The sequence below is a fragment of the Aquarana catesbeiana genome, linkage group LG10 (assembly GCF_042186555.1).
Source record: "Aquarana catesbeiana isolate 2022-GZ linkage group LG10, ASM4218655v1, whole genome shotgun sequence".
NCBI lineage: Eukaryota > Metazoa > Chordata > Amphibia > Anura > Ranidae > Aquarana > Aquarana catesbeiana.
The window spans coordinates 185,090,966-185,113,377 of NC_133333.1; the positions used below are offsets into that span (position 1 = coordinate 185,090,966).

General features: G+C 40.5%; 1 protein-coding gene across 9 annotated transcripts in view; it reads left to right on the plus strand.

Annotated features, from left to right (window-relative positions):
• The window catches only part of AGRN (agrin), a 658,449-nt gene that overhangs the window by 439,874 nt on the left and 196,163 nt on the right, over positions 1-22,412 (plus strand). For all 9 annotated transcript variants that reach the window (XM_073603052.1, XM_073603056.1, XM_073603057.1 and 6 more), the window contains 3 exons: positions 8,634-8,858; positions 10,957-11,181; positions 21,894-22,100. In XM_073603052.1, the coding sequence (XP_073459153.1) occupies positions 8,634-8,858; positions 10,957-11,181; positions 21,894-22,100 (657 nt within the window). The remainder of the gene's footprint in view (positions 1-8,633; positions 8,859-10,956; positions 11,182-21,893; positions 22,101-22,412) is intronic.

Below are 22,412 nucleotides of genomic sequence, written 5' to 3' on the forward strand. Positions count from 1 at the left end.
TGCGCCTTTTCCACAACAGTAAAAAGGTAATAGGAGATTTTATAGATCATGAGGTCAAGGCCAGGCCTTAATTCCCTGCACCCTGCTGCATCTCCCTACGAGCCTGGCTCCTTTTCAGTGATGCTAATAGAACTGCGTTGTCAGGCTGCACGCTGCTGCTAGGAGTTGGACGCTGTGTAAACGAGACCCAGTCCCCTTTCTCTCCAACTAAATTAACTTGACCTTTTTCTTTCACGTTGCTGAGGCTTGTTTCTGCTCTCCACGATGCCCTCTCTCTCTTACATGTGGAGCCAGCCTGGAGGTAACTGCTGTGAATGAGGCCATGCTGCGTGCTTCTAGCATCCTCCCTTTGAATGAGAAGTGTTTATTAACTGGTGTATGTGCAAAAACCAGAGAGTTGGTGTATCTAAATCTAGGCGATCATGATCCCTCAAAGCCCTGGCGGCAAGGGAATATAGAATGGATTTTTTTTTTCTATACATCATTCCAATGCATGCCTGTAATTCTAAATTGATTGTTTGGTTTACAAAAAGGCGTGCCATTAACATTAATAGAAAATGAATTCCATAAGCTATATACATCCTTCTTTTTTATTAGCATGCAATAGTTCATTACATTGAAGTAGACCTATCTTTATTTATTTCTTTAGTAGTGAATTCAGTGAGTTTAATTGACATAACCTTTTCAATGTGGAATGTATTTAAAGCTGATCTTCCAACATCACAGCAATGATCTTGTTCAGAAACCTAATGAACACATGTCATGAGAGTAGTGGGCAGTACAGTGCCACCACAGAGATGGTATTGTTCAGTAACTTGACCACTTCAAGACCAGACTATTTCACCCCCTTCCAGTGCAGGCAATTTTTCCAGTTTTTTCACAAAGTTGTCATTTCAATAATGTATTGCTCACACACAGCACAGGACTACTTACCATTAAAGCCGGAAACACATTCTGCTACTCCTCCCAAGTATGGGGATTACCACATGTGTAAGACTGTTTTCACAGCCTAAACACATAGAGGGGTACAAAATCTAGAGCGCACCTTTTGACTTTCAAGGAGCATAAATTACACATCTAATTTCCTGGCTACCCATCATTCTGAAAGGCATAGAGAGCCTTTGGAAACTGTCATTTTTTGCCATAAGCTTTTATAAAATGCCCAAAGAAAATTAAAATGTACTTTTTTTTATACCAAGTTGTCAGTTAATAAAATATTTCTAACACACAGCAGGGGCATACTTAGAATGACACCCCAAAATACATTCCATTATTCCTTATTCGTATGTTGATACCACATGTGTGTAACCTTTTTCACAGCCTAGCAACACAGAAGGGCCCAAAATCCAAGGAGTACCTTCAGACATTCTAGGTGCATAAATTACACATCTAATTTCCTGACTAGCTATTGAATTTTTGGAGGCCCTGGAGCACCGGGAGAGTGGAAACACCCACAAAGTGACCACATTTTGGAGAGTAAACACCACAAGGTATTTTCTAAGAGGCATGATGAGTCTTTTGAAGACTTCAATTTTTTGCCACAAGTTTTTGAAAAAATATAGCAAGAAAATAAAAATTATTTTGTTTACTCAAAGCTTTAAATTTATTATGATATTTTTCATACACAGCATGGGCATATTTAAAATTATACCCCAAAACACATTCTGCTACCCCTCCCAAGTAAAGCGATGCCACATGTGTGAGACTTTTTCAATGTTTGGAATGTTTATGTACTAGACATTGTATTCTTTATATCACACAAATCAACCAATTGTATCAAAAACAGTGTTCTTTAATGGTCGCTCTGTACAAGTGGTCAGGAAATATAGCTTAGTGTAGCATGACCTATAGCAGTCCCCATTCCTATAAGCCAAGCCTACTGGTATTTGGCTGCCCCCAGGAATACCATGTTCAGAGGCCCCTGATCTGTGATCTGTTGTGTCTGATGGACACAGCAATCACAGGGCACGCACTTTTAATATGTCCTTCTGAATCCAGGAAGTACCTGCCTGGTCACTATTAAAGTGGATCTTTTAGGCTTTTATTTTTTTCCAGAACTTTTATGTGATAGTGCTTTTTAGCTGAAGAGACTTTGCATGTCTCATCTGCTAAAAAAAGAACCCTCCCCTCTTTCCTAGCAATTTTTAAAATAGTGTTGGTCCTGTGCCAAGCACCTCCTCCTCTGTACACTGACCTCACAAGGTTGATCTCTCTGCACTGTTACCATTCACAGAACACCTTGTATTTTTTTAAATTAATACAAGGTGTTCTCGAATTAGACGAGACAGGAAGAAACTACGGCTTAATGAGAGATTAGCCGTGAGGGACCTGGAAGACTGTTGGGGAAGCTGGTGGTGCCATTAGAGTACTGAGAGACATTGGTGAAAGAACTGGTGAGTACAGTTCCACTTTAATGTAAATCTGTCATGAAAGAATATGTTGGCTGCCATTGTTGACCTCTTATTTTAAAAATACTAGTTCCCTTGCTGTCAGTTTGGCGTTTTGGCTTTTGGTCCTGGAAATTTTGAGATTGAAAACATTTCACTACTTTTCTGAAACTCATTTGCAAAATGCTTGTTTGAGGTCTGTGGCTAAAAATACACAGCCAAGTAAATGGCATTTTTACAATTAGGCCAGAAATTACAGCCCTTGTTCTTTTCCAATGACCTGGTGTTCATTATAGGAAACCCGTATTGAGAGAAATAAAGTAATCTTGCATTACTGGCCTCTTACAAAATGACTAGGTGCGTGGCTATCACTCTATCCAGTGCTGACCTGTATCAGAAATCTTAACCTGTGCAACTAACAGTTGCCACTGCTATACTGTAGCCTTGAGGCGATTCAGTTCGCATTTACAGCGCTATACAAATCATTCATTCATTCATTCATTCATTCATTCATTCTTGTCTCAGTGCAGGTTTCCTTTTTTTTTTTTTTATCAGAAAGGTTTTTACTGTGTCACAAAATCAGAGGTACAATAAGAACACATACATAGGAGCATCTCTTTAGGGTGTACAACAATAACAGTATAGCATACAGATGGTGATATAAGGCACGTAATCCCAGGATATGGCGTTTCTGTTAAAATATCTATGACCAATGAACCCATTCCTTGTTTTTAGCACCGTACATTCCATTGATAAGCGGATAACAGATTAAGTGACACACTGGTAGTCATATACACTAGGGTACTGAGATTGAACTAACTTCCAACGGGAAGGCAAACCAACTGAAGCCTCCTAGCACAACCAAGACAATATTGGGTTGCAGCGGTGGATACTGCTGGTCGATCAGTAAAAGAGGGGATACTTAGAATGATCAATTGTCCCATGATCAGACTCAAAACCTTAAACTGATCGTAATATGGTGAAAGTGATGAGCAATTGTTTTAGGGATCTGGGGACTTACATTTGAAGGAGTCGATCGAGAACTAGCTGGGGTGGTACCAGACCTGGGGTGTTCAGCCAAGGCTGCCATATTTTATAGAATTGGTTAACTAAGTTTCTGTGTTGATACGTCAACTTTTCTTTAATTAGAGCGTTGTTTACCTGCTCGATCCACTGTTTCGTTGTTGGGATGTGCGGTGATAGCCATAAATGAGCTATCTGTTTGCGGGCAATATACAATAATCTTAAAACAGCCATATTTGTTGGAGGGGTAAAGAATTCCTCATCAACTGCACCTAACAAGCAGGTGACCGGGTATAGCGATACAGTGGCTTGATAGACAGATGATATGGTATTAGTTACAGACCTCCAATATCTGAAGAGTTTGGGGCAACGCCAAAGCAAGTGTTTGAGGTCTCCATCGCCCCCCCCCACATCTGGGGCACAGAGGGGACTTCCTCCTGCCCCATCTGTGAAGCAACACTGAGGTGCAGTGAGTTCTGTGTAGGATGAATAGCTGGTAGAGCCTATACAATGGCGACACCGATACTGTTGGCAAAGACTGTAAACATAGTTCCCAGTCTTCGCCCTCAATCTCTCCTAGGTCTTGTTCCCACCTATGTCTGCACGGTAGTTTGGCTGCATCCTGTGTCCTTGATAAGAGTGTGATATATATCTGCGAGATCATGCCTTTTTTATTCTGTGCGTTAAGTATGTCAGTCATTAACGGGTGTTCCGTGCGTTCCAGCCTGGACAGCCATGTCTGCGATTGTAAAGCATGGCGAAGTTGGAGGTATCTACAAAAGTTGTGTTTTGGTAGGCCGAACTCCTCCTGTAAGTTAGTGAAGGATTTAAGGATGGTCTGGTTATAGAGTTGCGCTATGTATTGAATGTCCTTAGCCTCCCAGGACTGAAACCCGTCTAGTTTCTGCAGTTCCGTGCAGCAAGGGTTGTGCCACAGTGGGGTGTGGACCGTGATGCCCATCATGCCCAGACTGTGTTTGATGAGGACTCATATTTTGGATAGTAAGTGTATGTTATACATAGATTTAGGGAGCTGGGGGAGATCTGCCTCAAGATGTGAGGCGGCAGGGAGGCCCTGTGCACCAGGAAATAGTAAGCTGTGGATAGGGTCCGTGATATCTACCTCTCCCCAGCCACCCAGATGCTGAAGCTGTTAGGCTAGAAAATAAATTCTCATGTTGGGGACTGCCAGGCTCCCCTGGTCCTTACTATACTGTAGTGTGGAGAGTTTGATTCTAGCAATCTTTTTTTTTCCAGAGGAGGCTTCTAAATATAGTGTCAATGCATGTAAACCATCTACGTGGGATCCATTGCGGGAAGTTATGCAGTCCGTATAATAACTGAGGTGCCCACAACATCTTTACAAGATTGGCCCTGCCAGTGATTGATATGGGTAGCTTGCACCAAGGACTGCATTTGGCTTGTTTTGCAGTGAGGTGGATGTATCTCCTAAATATAGGATATTGTCATCTGCATATAACGATATTTTATCAGCCTTAGGGCCTCTCACAAATCCGGATATCAATGGTGATGCTCTCACCGTCTCCGCCAATGGTTCCAGGGCTAAAGCAAACAACAGGGGCGACAATGGACATCCCTGCCTCGTGCCTCTTTGAAGACGGAAAGGGTCAGAGAGATCACCATTAATTTGTAATCTGGCCATGGGGTTAGTGTAGAGCAGCTGGACCCATCTAATGAAGTTGTTCCCCAATCCAAACCTTTCCAGGACCTCCCATAAGTATGGGCACTCGACGCTGTCGAAAGCTTTGGCAGCATCAAGGGATAGTACTGCCCTATTACCAGGGTTGTCTACTGGAACCTGCAGATTGAGGAACAAACGTCTTATGTTTAGTGCCGTGGATCTGGGGGGAATGAACTCTGACTGATCCCTGTGAATGAGCTTTTGTATGACAGACGCTAGACGAGTGGCCAATGCTCTGGCCAGAAGTTTCACGTCTGTCGTTAGCAGGGAGATGGGCCTGTAGGAGTCTGGGAGGAGGGGATCTTTACCTGGCTTGGGTATTAGAATTATAGTAGCCTCCATCATAGGGCCTCCGTTAAGGTCTACTTTAATTGTGGTAGCAAGGTGTCAGCATATTTTTTGTAAACCTCTGCCGGCAGCCCGTCTGCCCCCGGAGATTTACCAGGAGGGGAGAGGGCCAGAGCCTCCAGTAATTCGTCGGTTGTAAGGGAGGCATTTAACATGTCCCTATCAGACCGATCGAGGCACGGCAGAGTGCACCCGGAGAGGAAGTCCCGGATATCTGTGGGAGCGAAGGAGACCTTGCAGGAGTACACTTCTACATAGAATTCTAGGAATGTCGCCATAACCCCTGGGTGAGTAGTCACCACCTGGCCTGAAGTGTCCTGGACAGCCGCTATGAAGGAGGGACTTCTACCAGACTTGGGCATCATGTCCAGCATGTGTCCGGTGTTCTCCCCCTCCTCATATTATTTTTGTTGCAAAAAGAAACGTTTGTTTTCTGCTCTCGATATTGTCATGTGGTTGGCCAGCTTTTGTGCTTCCGACCAACTCCGTTCGGTATGGTCAGTTGGGTTTGTAGTGAACCCTGACTCCGCCTCTCTAAGTTCCTGTAGGACAGATAGCTCCCAGGCCTTTGTCTTAGTCTTTATGGAGGAAATTGTTTGGATGAACTGGCCTCTGAGAAAGGCCTTAAGGGCGTCTCAGCACATACCTGAGGATGCTGTGTTTTTATTAATGGTGATAAAATCTGAAAGAGCGGTAATTACTGGGTCTGGTGTAGGAAATAAGGAGAGCCAGAATGGATTTATTTTCCATTGTTTCCTCTTGCTGGGGCCAGCGGTAGTTACATGGCCCAGTATGGCGAGTGGTCAGAGACTGTCCTCAGTTCATACTGAGCATCAGCAATAAAAGCTAGCATTTCCTCATTGCAAAGACCAAGGTGAATTCTGGAGAGGCCCCTGTGTGATGTAGAGTGGCAGGAATAAATCTTAGCATGAGGGATTTCAAACACGCCCGAGCCCATCTCTAGTGTTTTCCCATATCTCCTGCAGGTGTGTTCTAGGATCATGGACAACGGGGGTAGAGAAAATGGAGCACTATAGCAATGTATAGATGAAAAACTGAACTACTGATCTGGTATGCAGTGTATTTTTATATCAAGGTTTAAAGTTCAGTTTTTACTGGAGTATATCTTTTAATAAGATTCTTCCATGTGGAATTGCCGCTCTAGGGTGTTTGAAATAAAGTTTTTTTTAAAAAAAATAAAAGGAGGATGTAGGATTGTGCAGTCTGGTTAACGTTCACAGAATGTACACATACAGTTGTGCTCATAGGTTTTCATTACCCTGGCAGAATTTATGATTTCTTGGCCATTTTTCTGGACCCTGATCAAAAGTTTACATACCCTGGTGATTTTGGCCTGATAACATGCAAACAAGTTGACACAAAGGGGTTTGAATGGCTATTAAAGGTAACCATCTTCAACTGTGATCTGTTTGCTTGTAATTAGTGTGTGTGTAAAAGGTCAGTGAGTTTCTGGACTCCTGACAGACCCTTGCATCTTTCATCCAGTGCTGCACTGAAGTTTCTGGATTCTGAGTCATGGGGAAAGCAAAAGAATTGTTAAAGGATCTGCAGGAAAAGGTAGTTGAACTGTATAAAACAGGAAAGGGGTATAAAAAGATATCCAAGGAATTGAGAATGGCAATCAGCAGTGTTCAAACTCTCATCAAGAAGTGGAAAATGAGGGATTCTGTTGAAACCAAATCACGGTCAGGTAGACCAACTAAAATTTCAGCCACAACTGCTGGGAAAATTGTTTGGGATGCAAAGAAAAAACACAAATAAGTTCAGGTGAAATACAGGACTCTCTGAAAACACATGGTGTGGCTGTTTCAAGATCCACAATAAGGAAGCACTTGAAGAAAGATGGGCTGCATGGTCGAGTCGCCAGGAGAGAGCCATTACTACGCAAATGCCACAAAGTATCCCGCTTACAATACGCCAAATAGCACAGAGACAAGCCTTCTGGCACAAAGTCATTTGGAGTGGTGAAACCAAAATTGATCTCAACAAGGCCTATGATGAAAGGTACACCATTCCTACTGTAAAACACGGAGGTGGATCGCTGATGTTTTTGGGAAGTGTGAGCTACAAAGGCACAGGAAATTTCGTCAAAATTGATGGCAAGATGAATGCAGTATATTATCAAAAAATATTGGAGGAACATTTGCATTCATCAGCTAGGAAGCTACGCATGGGACGTACTTGAACATTCCAACACGACAATGATCCAAAACAAAAGGCCAAGTCGACCTGTCATTGGCTACAGCAGAATAAAGTGAAGGTTCTGGAGTGCCCATCTCAGTCTCCTGACCTCAATATCATTGAGCCACTCTGGGGAGATCTCAAACGTACAGTTCATGCAAGACAGCCCAAGAATTTACAGGAACTGGAGGCTTTTTTTCCAAGAGGAATGGGCAGCTTTACCATCTGAGAAGATAAAGAGCCTCATCCACGAATACCACAAAAGACTTCAAGCTGTCATTGATGTTAAAGGGGGCAATATACTAAGAACTGGGGTATGTAAACTTTTGATCAGGGTCATTTGGGTAGTTTCTGTTGTGATTATGATTTAAAAAGAGTAAACACAGTTGATTAATAATAAATGGCTTCAGCCAAACACTATCCATGAGTGAAAGAAAAGTTTTTGTGTTATTCATATTCTCTGAAAAATGGCCAAGAAATCATTAATTCTGCCAGGGTATGTGAACTCATGAGCACAACTGTACATTTTTGTAATGACTTTAGTACTTGTTTCACTTTGGAAGATCTTGCATGGCGTCACACCTTATCTTTGCTGTTCATTTGTATGCTACTCAGATGAACTTCGGCTTTCAGCAAGCCCGGGGTCATTTGCATACTTAAAATATTGCAGCTAATGCATATCAAAAATGTTTTTGCAAGGCAGTTTTTAGAAGAAAGCTTTAAAAAAAATGGGAGGCTATGAATTCAGAAATGGCAAAGATCTGCAGTCCAAGCCTAGTCATGTCCAAATATGACCATGGTTGTATATATTCTTGAAAATTTTTGTTTTCTATGTACAGAGGCTTCATCTTCCCACTTTATGCATTTCACTTACCTTGCTTACACATATTAGGAATGCAAACAGATACACATCTAAAAGGTTTACACAGGTTAGTTAAAATAAAATATTGTTACTTTGTCTTCCTTTATAGGTTCTCGAGATCCTTGCTCATCTGTGTCCTGCAGTTATGGAAGCACCTGTGTGCGCTCAACAGATGGACAAACTGCAAAATGTGTCTGCCCAACAACCTGTGCTGGTATACCTGAAAATATTGTGTGTGGTAGCGATGGCAAAGATTATCGAAATGAGTGCACCCTCAACAAGCAAGCCTGCGATAACCAGGAGAACCTCTACAAAAAGTTTGAGGGCTCATGTGGTACGTACTACGCGGCAATTGTGCTTTGGTTTTGCCATCAATAGATATAACTAGCTGACAGTTTCAAATCTTCCAGCTGTTTCTGTTTGATAAGACAAGGTTGGTTAAAAGTTCAAAGTGTTTTCTACTTACGTACAGATTTAGGGTGGGTTTGGGAACAGAAAGAAAATGTTGCATGTACTGTAGCAAATAATGATGTTCCAGCTATAAGGTTTCTAGAGCAAGTTAGAAAATTCATTCTGGTTGATATGAAACATGCCTAATTTCCCTTTTCCCTTTCCAATAGTTCCGAACATCAGCCCATTCTATATTGCTTCCTTTAAGAACTGCGATTCATAATGGTAGCATAATTTACAGGATTATGTGGAAGAGAACCCAGGGCAACCAAATAAATGGGTTCCCAAAATCCCCAGCTTCATTAAAAACTAGGTAGTATTGCCGTTATAAATAATAATAAATATTGAGCAATTATCAAACTCAATAATAATATGCAATTTATGCAAGCTCTGGGGAGAGTTTAGCTAGTGGAAGCTTGGGGGCAATGGCAAATAACCTATTTTGCCAACAAGTGAACTTGTATATAATATAATAAACAGCCTTTCTTTGTTCAACATTATAAGCCTAAACGTCTGAAGAGTCTAATAAGAGGAAAAAATAATTGGCAAATTGCTTACAGGTGATGGATTTCTGTTGGGAATAGCTGAGTGTCTGCTCCAAGCAAAATCACTGTATCTCATTTAATGCTTTCCCCCTTATATTCCCCCAAGACAGTTATTCCAATATGCTGTATGGTTTACTTCAGTTCGGATGGGTAGAGTTGTGTTGTACCCATATAATTAAATTAATAACATGCTTTTTTTGCAGTGTGTGTTGCTTTTATATTTATTTGTTCCTGAAAATATTGTTTTTACTAAAATATTTATTTTACTAAAATAAAGATTTGCCTATTAAAGCTATGTACACTCTAATAATGATATTCTCTACTTACCAATTTTTCACATTTTGTTTTAACTGCCCTAGGCATAGCTCCACAAGTATTTTTATTCTGGTACACACTAGCATTTTTTTGTTTTTTTTGTTTAACCCAGCGGGCTGAATGAAAAAAAAACGAAGAGCTCAGGAGGAGCCGCTGTACTACCTATCTGATGTTAGTACAGCAATCTCACCCACTGAGCAATTGTGTTCTGACAAGGGATGAGAGCGCTGATCGGTTGTGGATGAACAGACCTTTTTCGGTCATGCCCCTTCGGTAAAAGCCAGACCAGCTGCCATACACATGGGCTGAATGTCGGCCAGTTTCTATTGAACCGGTTGATACCACCTGACATCGGCCCATGTGTACAGGTCTTTATGGTAAATACAATTCCACACTCAGACGCTATCTCTTACTTTTATCCTGCGCTGGAGAAACAGCTGCAATCTAATTTGTTGTCCTAAGCAACTGCTACAGTTTCTTCTAGTGGTTCTGGTTGCCTCTGCCACAACTCATATGTGTAACCGACATGTGAGAACCATTAGAGTAAAAAAGAAACAATCAAAGCTTACGGACTTTAATGGTACCAGAGAAGGACTAAACCACATTAAATTCACATAAAAGGTATTTTATTACAAAACAATTACATATAAAATGCTCTTAAAAACAGGTCCTGAGGAAGCTGTTTGTGAAACGCGTCGACCTCCTGGCCATCTTTACAAAGAAACAATATGTGGAGTATATATGTACTAGCCTATCCAACAATGATGATGTTTTTAACAGCATTAGCTCTACACTTTTATATTTAATTGTTTTGTAATAAAATACCTTTTATGTAAATGTAATGTGGTTTAGTCCTTCTCTGGTACCGTTAAAGTTCGTAAGCTTTGGCTGCTTGTTTTTTAATCTATTTTAGATGAGGTACCAATATTTAAGCCCGTTCTCTATAATATATGTGAGAAGCATTATTTAGTGCAATGGTTAGCTGTCAGAGGTTATATAGTGCTAGTTGCCTTTGCCTTATTAATACAAAAATATATTGCCTGATATAACACCAAACTGACTGTGTTTGTAGTAGAGAGCACTTTTCTAATGACTGCCCTCATTTGCCTTGTCTGTTGAAAGACCCTTGCAAGAGCGCCCTAAATGATATGAACAGAGTATGCCGAGTGAACTCACGCACACGAAAATTGGACATGCTTCCCCGACCCGAGAACTGCCCATCCCGCAAGGAACCGGTTTGTGCCGACGATGGGGTGACTTATGATAACGAGTGTGTAATGACCAGGACTGGAGCCATCAAAGGGATAGAACTAATAAAGGTGCGCTCAGGGCAGTGCCAGGCTCAGGGTAAGTAATGTCAACAGTTTGTATATAAAAGTGAGACTGTAATACAATTGTGCCTAGGCTGGAACATTTCAAGCAAACCTGTATAAATAAGTGTTCTTTTAGAGCTGGGTTTGTGTTTTAGATTCCTCTCTGCCTTGTGTTATGAGTAGTTTAATCTTAAAGGAGCTCCATGGTTGATCAAAGTTTCTTCTTTCTAATGGTTTAAATATGTATGCACACTTTGTTGATCCTAAAGCACATATCCAGTGTTTTTTTTGCCAGCACATTTTCCCCTGCACCTGTTTTTAAATTATTCCCAGGATACATGCCATATTTCTGGCGCTACTACCGCGATCCTCACTGTAGTAAACACAGGGGTCACTTGCTCAGCACAGGTGCCATTCAGCGAACTCCTTGTGTTTTCTCAGTGCATACAAGGCATTTTCTGATTGGATGAGGTGAACATTGTGATGTCAGCGCCCCTTCCCACCCCTCCACCTCATCCAATCACAGAGTGCTATGTATTCATAAGGAAAAATCCCAGGCATTCTCTGAATGGTGCCCATTTTGAATGAGCAACCCACTTGGCACAGGACTTGGATGATAGCGAGGATTATTGGATCATAGCAAGGAATTCAGCTTTGATTAAAAGTGGTTCTAAAGCCAAAACATTTATTACTCTAATTCATTCCCTGCATTAAGGTAAAAAAAAGTTTTGTATTTTTCTGTCCTCCCCTTTCTATGTAAAGAGGAAGAGAGGGGTGAAGAGATCCAGTGCTGTGCATGGCTGCATCTCTTCTCCCGTCTCCTCCTCTTCACATAGGGGCTCGAGCAGCAGCCATTCATGCTCCTGCTGCTGTCAATCAAATGCAGTAAGGAGGAAGCAGGGGTGGGGCTAAGCCCAGGGCATATAAAAAAGAGATGAAGCCAAGATCATTGGTGGGGGACCCCAGAAAAGGAGCAATTGAGGTTGCTCTGTGCAATACCATTGCACAGAGCCCGTGAGTATGACATGCTTATTTTAATTTAAAAAAAATAACCTTTAGTAACACTGAATGCTCGTATCGTGGTGTGGTATTGTTTCTAAAACTCTGTTTAAATGCACAGTTTGTATGTTTCTGGGGCTGCCAGATTTGCTCATTGCACTTTCAAGCTGTACTTTATGCAGACCCTTTCATCTCACTGCAAGTCTGCTGTACAGCTTCTGTTTGACCGAAATCAATAAGACCCTCTGTAGTCTCTAATATAACATGAATTACTTTTTGTGCCCCTGATAGCCAGCGACCACAATGATTTAGCCTACGTTGGAAGCTTTTTACTTAGGATATTAATGTGATTTGGTAATGTTGACGTGTTTATTAATTCATGTCAAGTATGAATTTTAAAACACACTTACTACACCTGCAACAGTAAGTTCTCTCTACATACATTTTATAGGAACTTTTTGTCCCTCCAGCAGTGTGTTAAGTTTCACTAAGATTTCTTCATTTCTGTGTAGTGATTGGAAAGCAGACCCCTCCCGATCTTGCAATACTGGGATTGGCATTATCATGTTGGGAGGAGTGTTAGGTGGGTGTTAGATAGTTACGTAGTTAGTCAGGTTGAAAAAAGTCCATCTAGTTCAACCAATAAAAGAGAAAAAAAAATCATACAATCCCATATACCCAATCCTATAGCCACAGTTGAACCCCAGCAAAGCATGATCCAATTTGCTACAGCAGGGGAAAAAAAAATCCTTCCTGTTCCCCCGAGATGCAATCAGATATTCCTTGGATCAACTTTATCTATAAATATTAGTACCCAGTTATATTATCTACATTTAGGAAAGAATCCAGTCCTTTTTTAAAGCAATCTACTGAGCTGGCCAGAAACAGATCTTGAGGGAGTCTATTCCACATTTTCACAGCTCTTACTTTAAAGAAACCTTTCCGTATTTGGAGATGAAAACACTTTTCCATCTCCAAACTTCCACTTTTTAGACGTATAGAGCACCCCCTTGTCCTCTGTAATGACCCTAAAGTGAATAATTCAACACCAAGTTCATATGGACCCCTTATGTATTTGTACATGCTGATCACATCCCCCTTAATTTCCTCTTCTCAAGAGAGAATAAACTCAGTTCCTCTAATCTTTCCTCATAGCTGAGCTTCTCCATTCCTCTTATCAGTTTGGTTGCACCTCTCTGCACGTTCTCCAGTTCCCTGATATCCTTTTTGAGAACTGGTGCCAAAAACTGAACTGCATATTCCAGATGAGGTATTACTAATAATTTGTACAGGGGCAAAATTATATTTCTCTTTCTAGAGTTTATACATCTCTTAATACAAGAAAGGATTTTGCTCGCTTTGGAAACCGCAGCTTGGCATTGCATGCTATTATTAAGCTTATGATCTACCAAAACCTCCAGATTCTTCTCCAATATGGATTCCCCCAGTTGTGCTCCCCCTACTATGTATGATGCATGGCATATTCTTAGCCCCCAAGTGCATAACTTTACATTTAACAACATTTGCCACCTAGTTGCCCAATTAAACAGTGCTTTGAGGTTGGCTTGTAAGTTGGAGACATCCTGTAAGGACATTATTCCACTGCATAGCTTGGTGTCATCTGCAGGGTGTGCCTATTCTTATGTAAATAGTGACTTTGGGCTGCAGAAGGCTCTGTGTGGCAGAGGCAGCATCAGATTGGTAAATCCTGACAGTTTTCTTTCTATAATTTTTAGGGTCCATTTACACTGTTTTCCCTGAGCATTACAGGGATTTTATTGCTCGTCGACATATGGTGAAACAACATATGTTGTATGTGCTATGGGGTGTATGCCCAGTCATTTCTATAAATAACCCAACATCCATACTACACACCCAATAAATGCATTTTACCCTCAGTGCAGCACAATGCGTGCAGTGCAAAAGACTTGAGATGTTGCCCTGGCCATCATGGAAGTTGAGTAGTGTTTTAATTGATAGATATAATAGTAACAGATGAGATGTGGGATTATCCTTTCCATCCTGTGCTTCTGTAGAGTTTCTAACTGCAGCAGATAGTGGATGTACATATAATAGGCCACAAAAGACTGCCGCTACGGCACGGAGTATGTTTGTTCCAGTGTGTTAAAAACACCTAAAAATTGGGCTTTGAATTTCAGTTATGTGCATCAAAGCCTTTTCCAACAAGGTCCCTGTTCCCATGAAATATATCAAATAAATGTGTTCTTTGTGCAGCTGTATCAATCTATAGAGCCCAACCTTTGGACAGAAATATTATTTTTAGCACCTGCATCCTTTGCCATTTTGGTCCATTCACACTAACTTAATTTCTGACTGTAAGAGGATGTATTTAAGTCTTTGAACCACAAGCTGAAGGTTCAGGAAGAGATGTTTCCTAGGGAAGCTCTTATATGTAAGTAAATGGGCCATTCTTTGTTACACAATACGCTTCCGAGCCTACACAACACTGAAGTCTACATCTGTAAAAATCAATATCTTCCGGACACTGTCACTGCCTGAATGGAAGCATTTCTGACACAAAGAAAGTATTTGCAGAGTGAAATGACACTTATGTGGTTGGGAAACATTTAAATGGAAGCCTGCATTCCCACTTTGCAATCGATTTGTGCGCCGGTAAGTGCGCTTTTAGAACTGTGGAATAAAAGCATGCAACACCTTATTCCATGATGCTGTGTATTCTACTGTAGCAGAAAGTGGACAATTTAGGTCTCTGTTTGAAAATCTTGAGAAGACTCATTCTCGCCCATAAATATGCAAAATACTCTATGTATTGTAATTATCACAATTGTAGCTATTAAGGACTCTCAGCTTCACTCATTTACTGAACGATAGCTGCTTGGTGTCAGAAACTAGCTGTTGCCATTATTACATCGGCAATTATGATTTTACATTTAGCAAAAGCCATTCATTTACTTTTTTATTTTTTAACAATGGACGTATAGGAAGCTCCAAGTTCACCTTTAACTTATTTGCCATTCTGTGTATAGCAAAGGAAAGTAAACATTACCTACCTCTATAATCATTCAGGCTTAAAGCTGAACTCCAGAAACGTTGGGTCAGCTCCAAGGCCAATAGTGCAGCAGTGCTTCCACAGGATGATAAAAAAAGTGATTTTATATGCTCGTTACAGGAAAAACATACAAGGCCACACTGCATGTGTAAGTAAAAAATATGAAATCGGAGATATATTAAAAATTTTATACCCAGAGTTCAAGAGAGGTTAGCAAGAACCTAGATATTTCTTTCATGGGGTTCTAAATTTCTGCTTTTTATTCTCATCTGTGTCCTCACTAGGGAGTTTATCCCCCACACCTCCTTTAAAGACAGAAAGTGATGGAAAATATTTCAAATGGGGACATAAAAAAAAAAAATGTTAATGGACTGAAGAAGTTCCACCTTTTAATAGTGCTTTTTATTCATGTCCATGCTGACAATTTTTATATTCGGTACTGTAATTGTACATGTAACAACATTTCAATTTAAAAGATCCATGCAATTTTTTTTTTTTTAAGAGAAATTTGAATTTTTTGTATCAATATACATATCTATTTCTGTTGATGTATTGGTAAAGTTATTTAAATATTTGACAAATTATAAAAGGCCATCCACTAAGTTTGTGGGGGAGATTTAAAAAAACTGGAGCACACCGAATCTGGTGTAGCTGTGCATAGTAAACAATCCACTTCTAACTTCGGCTTGTTCACTTAAAGTGGAACTTCAGTCATTTTTTTCATCTTTCCATCTAATAAATCTTCTGCCCTTGTTGTTTTAACTTTGGATAGTAAAACATTTTTTTTTTTCTGCCAGTAAATACCTTATACAGCCCACTTCCTGTTTCTTGTCTGGTAAAAAGCCTAGGCTTATAACTTCATGCTGTCAGAAACCATGAACCAGACCGAGACAGAAGTACATTTAAATCACACTTGCTTATTATTAAAAAATAAATGGGTGAATAGAGTAAGCGTAGTCAAAGCATAGCCAGAGTCCAGTAACCGGATCGGGTAGTCATCCAAGCCAGAGTTCAGTAACCAGATCGAGCAATCAGCCAGGCCAGAAGTCAGGGATCCAAGTGGAGGAACAGCAAGCAGGATAAGGAGCCAGAAGGGATGTCAGCAAAGCCAGTCTTTAAACAGGAATGCAGGAGATGGTTTCTTGTGATGTGACCAAGGCGAAGGCAGGAAAGAAGTAAGCTGAATGTCTTTAAGTAGGCGGGACTGACGAGCAGATCCACAACAGTTGGTTAACTGTGGAGAGAGAAGATAGCTGGCAATTAGCCGACAGCTGAGCGGCCAGCTCAGAGAAGGAAGGGCTGAGCCAGCCCTGACACATGCACAGCTCTCTCTCTCATTGTCGTGAGAGTTTACCAGGGAGTGAGGATGAGTCATAAGAGGGCCAATGGGAGCCGCAGAGCTGGAGGTGTGTCTGTGTAAATCCAGGAAGTGAACAGGCAACAGCTTCAGCTGTCCACAGTTAAAATGGATGCAGCCAGACTTAGTGGAGGTAGATTTCTGCAGCATATTTGGCAAGTACAGAATTGCAGTATATATAAAATAATATGCAAAGTGGTTGGAGGGAAGCTTCAGAATGACAAAGATGTTTTTATTACAAATTATGTGAGCAGACTGCAGTTCCTTTTAAGCTTGAACAATAAAACCTAGAAGCTGGTTAGTTACCACCAGATTCTGCATGTACCAATTTTAGTAAATCTTCCTCCATGTGTAGCACGGTAGAACCTTTTTGAAACAGAAGGTATCTGTGAGTCGTCTTCCATCACAAAAATAGGTTTATTACACATTTTTGGAATAGTGGATGAAGTCATGAAAATGTATGTCTTTATACTCTCTACATCCAGAACTGGTCGTCTGTAGCACAGATACAGCCTAATATTGTATTCCAAACTACATACAGCTATTTCACACGTATTGCCCATCATCAGTGCAGTGCATGGAAATGCTGGCCTCTATGGAGCAGGGCTTGTGGACCAATAATAAAGTATAACCCAACAGGTTATGTATGGCAAGGTGGGAAATAAGAAACCAAAAGTCCTTCAATGAACCTGTGAGAAATATAGTGAAGCTTTCTTTTATTAGAAATACGCCTAAAATCTGTGAAATATTTAGCATATTTTCTCTTTACTAATTTGTAAACTGATCCAAAGTAAAATAACCTGGCATCAGTTCAGCAATGTATTATTTTTAGTGAGATGGTAATTATGTGTAGGTTTTAGAATTTAAAGCAAACCGGCAATTAGAGATACACAAGTTCATCATTACCAGCTACTTCTTGAAAATAATTGTTGCTTGCCTTTGTTGCTGGCCTACTCTGATCAGCACTGTGGATGTGTAAGGATACAGAGCAGAAATATTAGACAAACCTCACCCAAACATCATCCATCCTGATCTACGTTCTACACGTGGTACTACGTACTTTGCAGTCAGTGACTTCAGTATTGAAGTAAGAGGATCAGCATGACAGCTGGGCAACTAGTATTATGAGGGAGAAATGTCAGATTCCACGTTTCGTACATTACAGGTTTTATTTAAAGTAAAATGATCACAGCCCTGGGCAGTTTGACAAAGGTTACTTTTAGTGAAACCTGCATGTGAAAACTATCAGGAGGTCCAGAGATATTGGAAACTGAAGTCGTATGTAGATCTTGACTTCTGTAAAAAGCAGAGCTTATCACTGCCCCCTTTTGCATAATTAAGGAACAGTTCACTATTGCTACTTCTGCTTAAAAATGAATGTAATATATATAATTGCTGCATAAACAATGTATTCATTTAAAGTATATGTCTGGACAAAATTTTAAAAAATTTGCAGGACACCTTTGCAATACTTGATCCTGTCAGAAATGTTGTTGGCTGACAACTCTACCGCACTGATATCCTCAGTGCTAACATTGTTTTCTGGGTTTTCCCTCTGCTAGACTACTCCATCTATCCCTGTCCCACTGTATCTCTTTACTCATTAATGTGGGGACAAGGTCTTCTGGCACCCAACAGGAGCATGCCAAAGTGCAATTAGGGTTAAAGTGATACTAAAGTCTCTGTGTAGTGGTTTTGCACAGAGCAGCCCATATCTTCCTCTTCTCGGGGTCCCACTTTGGCTCTCCTGGCTTTTCCTTCCTGTTGAATGCCCCCCCTGTTTTTATTCCCCCCAGCCCCCCTCTCTTCTCATTGGCTCACTGAATTTGATTGACAGCAGCGGGAGCCAATGGCGCCACACTCCTGTTTCAGCCAATGTGGAGGGAGAGTCTCAGGCAGCCAAGTGTCTCCTGCAACATTGCTGGATTGAGATGGGCTCAGTTAAATATTAGGGGGGTTGAGGGGGCTATAAAAAACCTTCTGACTTTACAACCACTTTAACTACAAACTTATAACATTTTGCGACTTGGTCTTTTTAAAAAGGTACTAGAATCATGTTATTGGTACAAAACATCTCTTTATACAAATGCTAAAAAAGAAATAATAGAAAAAAAATCTAATAAAGCTAATATGTTATCAATAACAGTTTTTATAAAGGGAAAAACTTTTCATTTTTTAAATTTAGATCATGGGAAAAAAACACCCTTTATTTATAAATGAATGAAGAGCAGAATCTGACCTGTCAAACTGATAGCTCAGTCCTGGAGATTACATTGATTTCTTTCTCAACAAAACAATGAGGTTTGGGGTAAAATTGGGTGATGTCTGGAATCCACCTTTAGGCCCGGTTCACACTGGTGCAACTCAACTGTCGTACCGACTTTGCCTCTGACTTTAATGAACGGGATACGATTTTGATCCGACTTTGAGATTCCTTTGTCCAATCCAAACAATCCCAGTGTGACATAAATTTCTTTTTCTGCTGCTGTAATCCATGTCGGATAGTTAAGATGGTGATCCAACTTGGATACAACTTCAATGATATTCGATGGGCTGAAATCAGACCAAAGTCAGATCGACACAAGATGGCTCTAATAGGAATCATTGATTTATACATGTCATGTGACGTGCTCTCAAAGTCAGAGCGTATGTCATACCAGTGTGAACTGGGCCTTAGGGTTTTTAAAATTCTACAGTTGGTGTAATTTTCTGAAACTGACAAAAAATTGAAATGTCTCATTCTTGCTGTAAGTCAAACTGAAGGCATTCTGTACATCAGCGGTGAATAAAATACCCCCCCAAAATCTAATTTCAGAAGGCTGTACTTAAGTTGGCCATAGATGACTCGAGCTGTACGAAAAATAAATGATTCTGATTGTGTATGTTTGTGTCGCTTGTGTGGATGGCAGAGTATTCCCTGCTGGGACAATGTATTCTGACAGCAGGACTTTCCACTGTCAGAATACATTGATACATTGATTAGTGGCAGCAGCCGGCTGATCAAGAAAATTTTTCCAACAAGCCTAGTAAAGAAGTTGACTTCTGTCGTACAAACATGGACACACATGGTTCAAATTTTGGCTGGTCCCTGCTGAACCGGCCAAATTTTGATCTATTTATTTCCAAGTTCAGATACGTAATACATCCACCACCACTGCAATACCACTTTTATTAAAACAACTTGAGTCAGAAAACCATGCGTTTGTGCAGCTGTTAAAAGCTCAGAAATGTAGAAGTGAACTTGTCAAGAAACACATCAGTGAAACTATAAAGTACATCTCATCTTCCAATATTTCTTCCATTACGTTGTCAGTTAATGCTGTGTGAGCTGTTAGGTTGCTGCTGCAGCTGCTTTTTAAATGCAAATCTCGACTTTGAAGAAAGTTGAGGGCTGACGCTCCCCATAACCTGTATCTCTGACATCCTCACAAGTTCACTTCCCAACAACTAAGAAATTCTACAATCTGAACCGAATTGGGCAGGCGGATGGGCAAACATGCATATGGATAGGGAATTAGGTCCATGAACAAGAACTCTTTGCTTGGCCCTCTTTCGATGTCAGTGGATTAAACAAGACAGAAGTGCTGGAGATAGATGCTGCCTGTGTCACTTATTACAGGGGGAAACTGTAGTGTTGAGAGCAGGTATCTGTCTGATCGATTGTCCTCCCCCTCCACCTGACATCAGCTGGGTCTGGGGTCTCCCATTAATGTCAGAGTTGTCAACTATCCTCTAATGTCAATAGCACATTTCATTTGCCAGAAACCCACAGATTGAGTGTCCTAGACTCTTTGGCCAGCCATATTGAGGACCATACATAGATGATATGAATGGTGCAGGTAGGTGCTAGATGTTTATATTATTTGGAAGGTATTGGTCTGTAGAGATCAGGATTACTAAGGGTTTGGGTCATGGCACATGTGCATTGGCATACCTTTTGCTTTTGTCTGGACCCCTTTTCTTCAATACCATGCTGCAGTTCTACTGTAATGTAAAAACATGCAATTTTTTTTTTATGCTTTTATTTTAATGCACACAAAAGTAGGGCATTGGTATAAATTAATTAAAAAAAACTCTGCAATGCTTCTTAAACTCAAAAATAGCAGCTGTGTTCAATTATCCCCCTGCATAATCCTATACAAATATTTAAAGTGTAAAAATATTAATACTTAAAATGTGCTAAGTATGTTTTAATGCGTGTATTTAACATTGGACATATTTTCATTATTGGTGTCAATTGACACCGTTGAAAGCAATGGTATATTACCTGACATTGCATTTCAATTGCACTGAGCAACACTGCACAGTGTTGCTGATGTGAAGGGACCCTAAATAATCCATTGTCAGGGCTATCTGGACTACCATGTCAAAAGAACAGCTGTTATCATACAAAGGCAACCCTCTAGTGCCCAAGTCCCTCTGCTTTCAACTCTTAAAGGAAACTTGTCATAAGAGGATCATGATTCTTTCTGGGTTGCTGACCCAGAATAAATATAGAGATAAGGAAGTCTGACACTTTTCTAACACTTAGTAACTACATGCATCTTCTGGGTCAGTGACTTAAAAAAGTATAAAAACGCCAAACGCAAGCATATATAGGAGGAGTCCAGCAATGACAGGTATGGTACTTCTCTTTTGACAGGGTTACTTTAACTTAAAGATGTAGAAGAACAAAGAATGCAAGCTGTCATTTATCTCTACTGTGAGCTCTGTTAAAAAAAACACTGTTACTTACAGATTCCTCCTTACAAAATAAGCAGCTGTCAGAATACCTGAGCAGCAGCTGCATCTGATCGCATGTAACCTTTGTTTGGGTGAAAATTATCCAGCAGACTCCAACAAAAATCAAACAGTTGACTTTTGTTGAACTAGTTTTGGCCAGTTCCTGATCAACCAGCTCAAAGTTGGTCAGTGGTAGCCAACTTAAGCCTATATTCACATTAGTGGGAGTTGGAAACAGGCACAAAATCGCACATGTTTCCAACCCACAGGCAAACGCATTGCTTCTTAGCAAATGTGTTGTGGGTTCATTAATTCCTAATGGCAACCCCATGAATCCGCAAAAGCGGTTCATTTTTGCGCACACCAAACCTAGTGGTGCAGAATCATGCAAATCCGTGCAATATGATTTTAAAAAAGTTTTTGTGGGTTGTGCAGCCCATTGGAATGCACTGGCTGCCCTACACACAGAACACAGCCTATAAATGTTTACCATGCCTTATTTGTGTTCATTTATAGAGTCTTTATCATTTATAGACTTGTAACCCTGTGCAGGTGTTTACATGGGCATTGTTTAGCTAAAGTGCTAACTGTCTTGTGGATTTTACTTAAAATTACTCCTTTTATTTTTCCTTCCTAGACAAATGTAAGGATGAATGTAAGCACAATGCTGTGTGCCTTAACCGTCGAGGAACCGCCCGCTGTTCTTGTGACCGCATCACTTGTGACGGCGCCTACAAGCCTGTCTGCGGCCGGGACAGCCGAACTTATGCCAACGACTGTGAGAGGCAAAGAGCTGAGTGCATCCAAAAAACAGCCATTCCTATGAAACACAAGGGTCCATGTGGTAAGTAAATACCGTCTCCTATAAAATCCTGACAGCTAATATTTTAAAGAAATGTAGGTATTTGTACTCCACTGGCTGCTGGATGCTTCATAAAATAATGAAGGATGTAAAAAATAATCACTTGGGGTAAGGAGGTTTTAGTATGAAGGGCGGGGGTGGTTTCCATTTCCATTGCTTATTCATGTACTCCCCTTCGCATATCTCCATCTCCACCAAGATTCTACATTGTTCCACTTATGTCAATATGTTCTCAGCTCTTCTCTCTTTGCATCCCCAAAATAAGTACTGATAAATGTATCTTCTCCCTTTTCT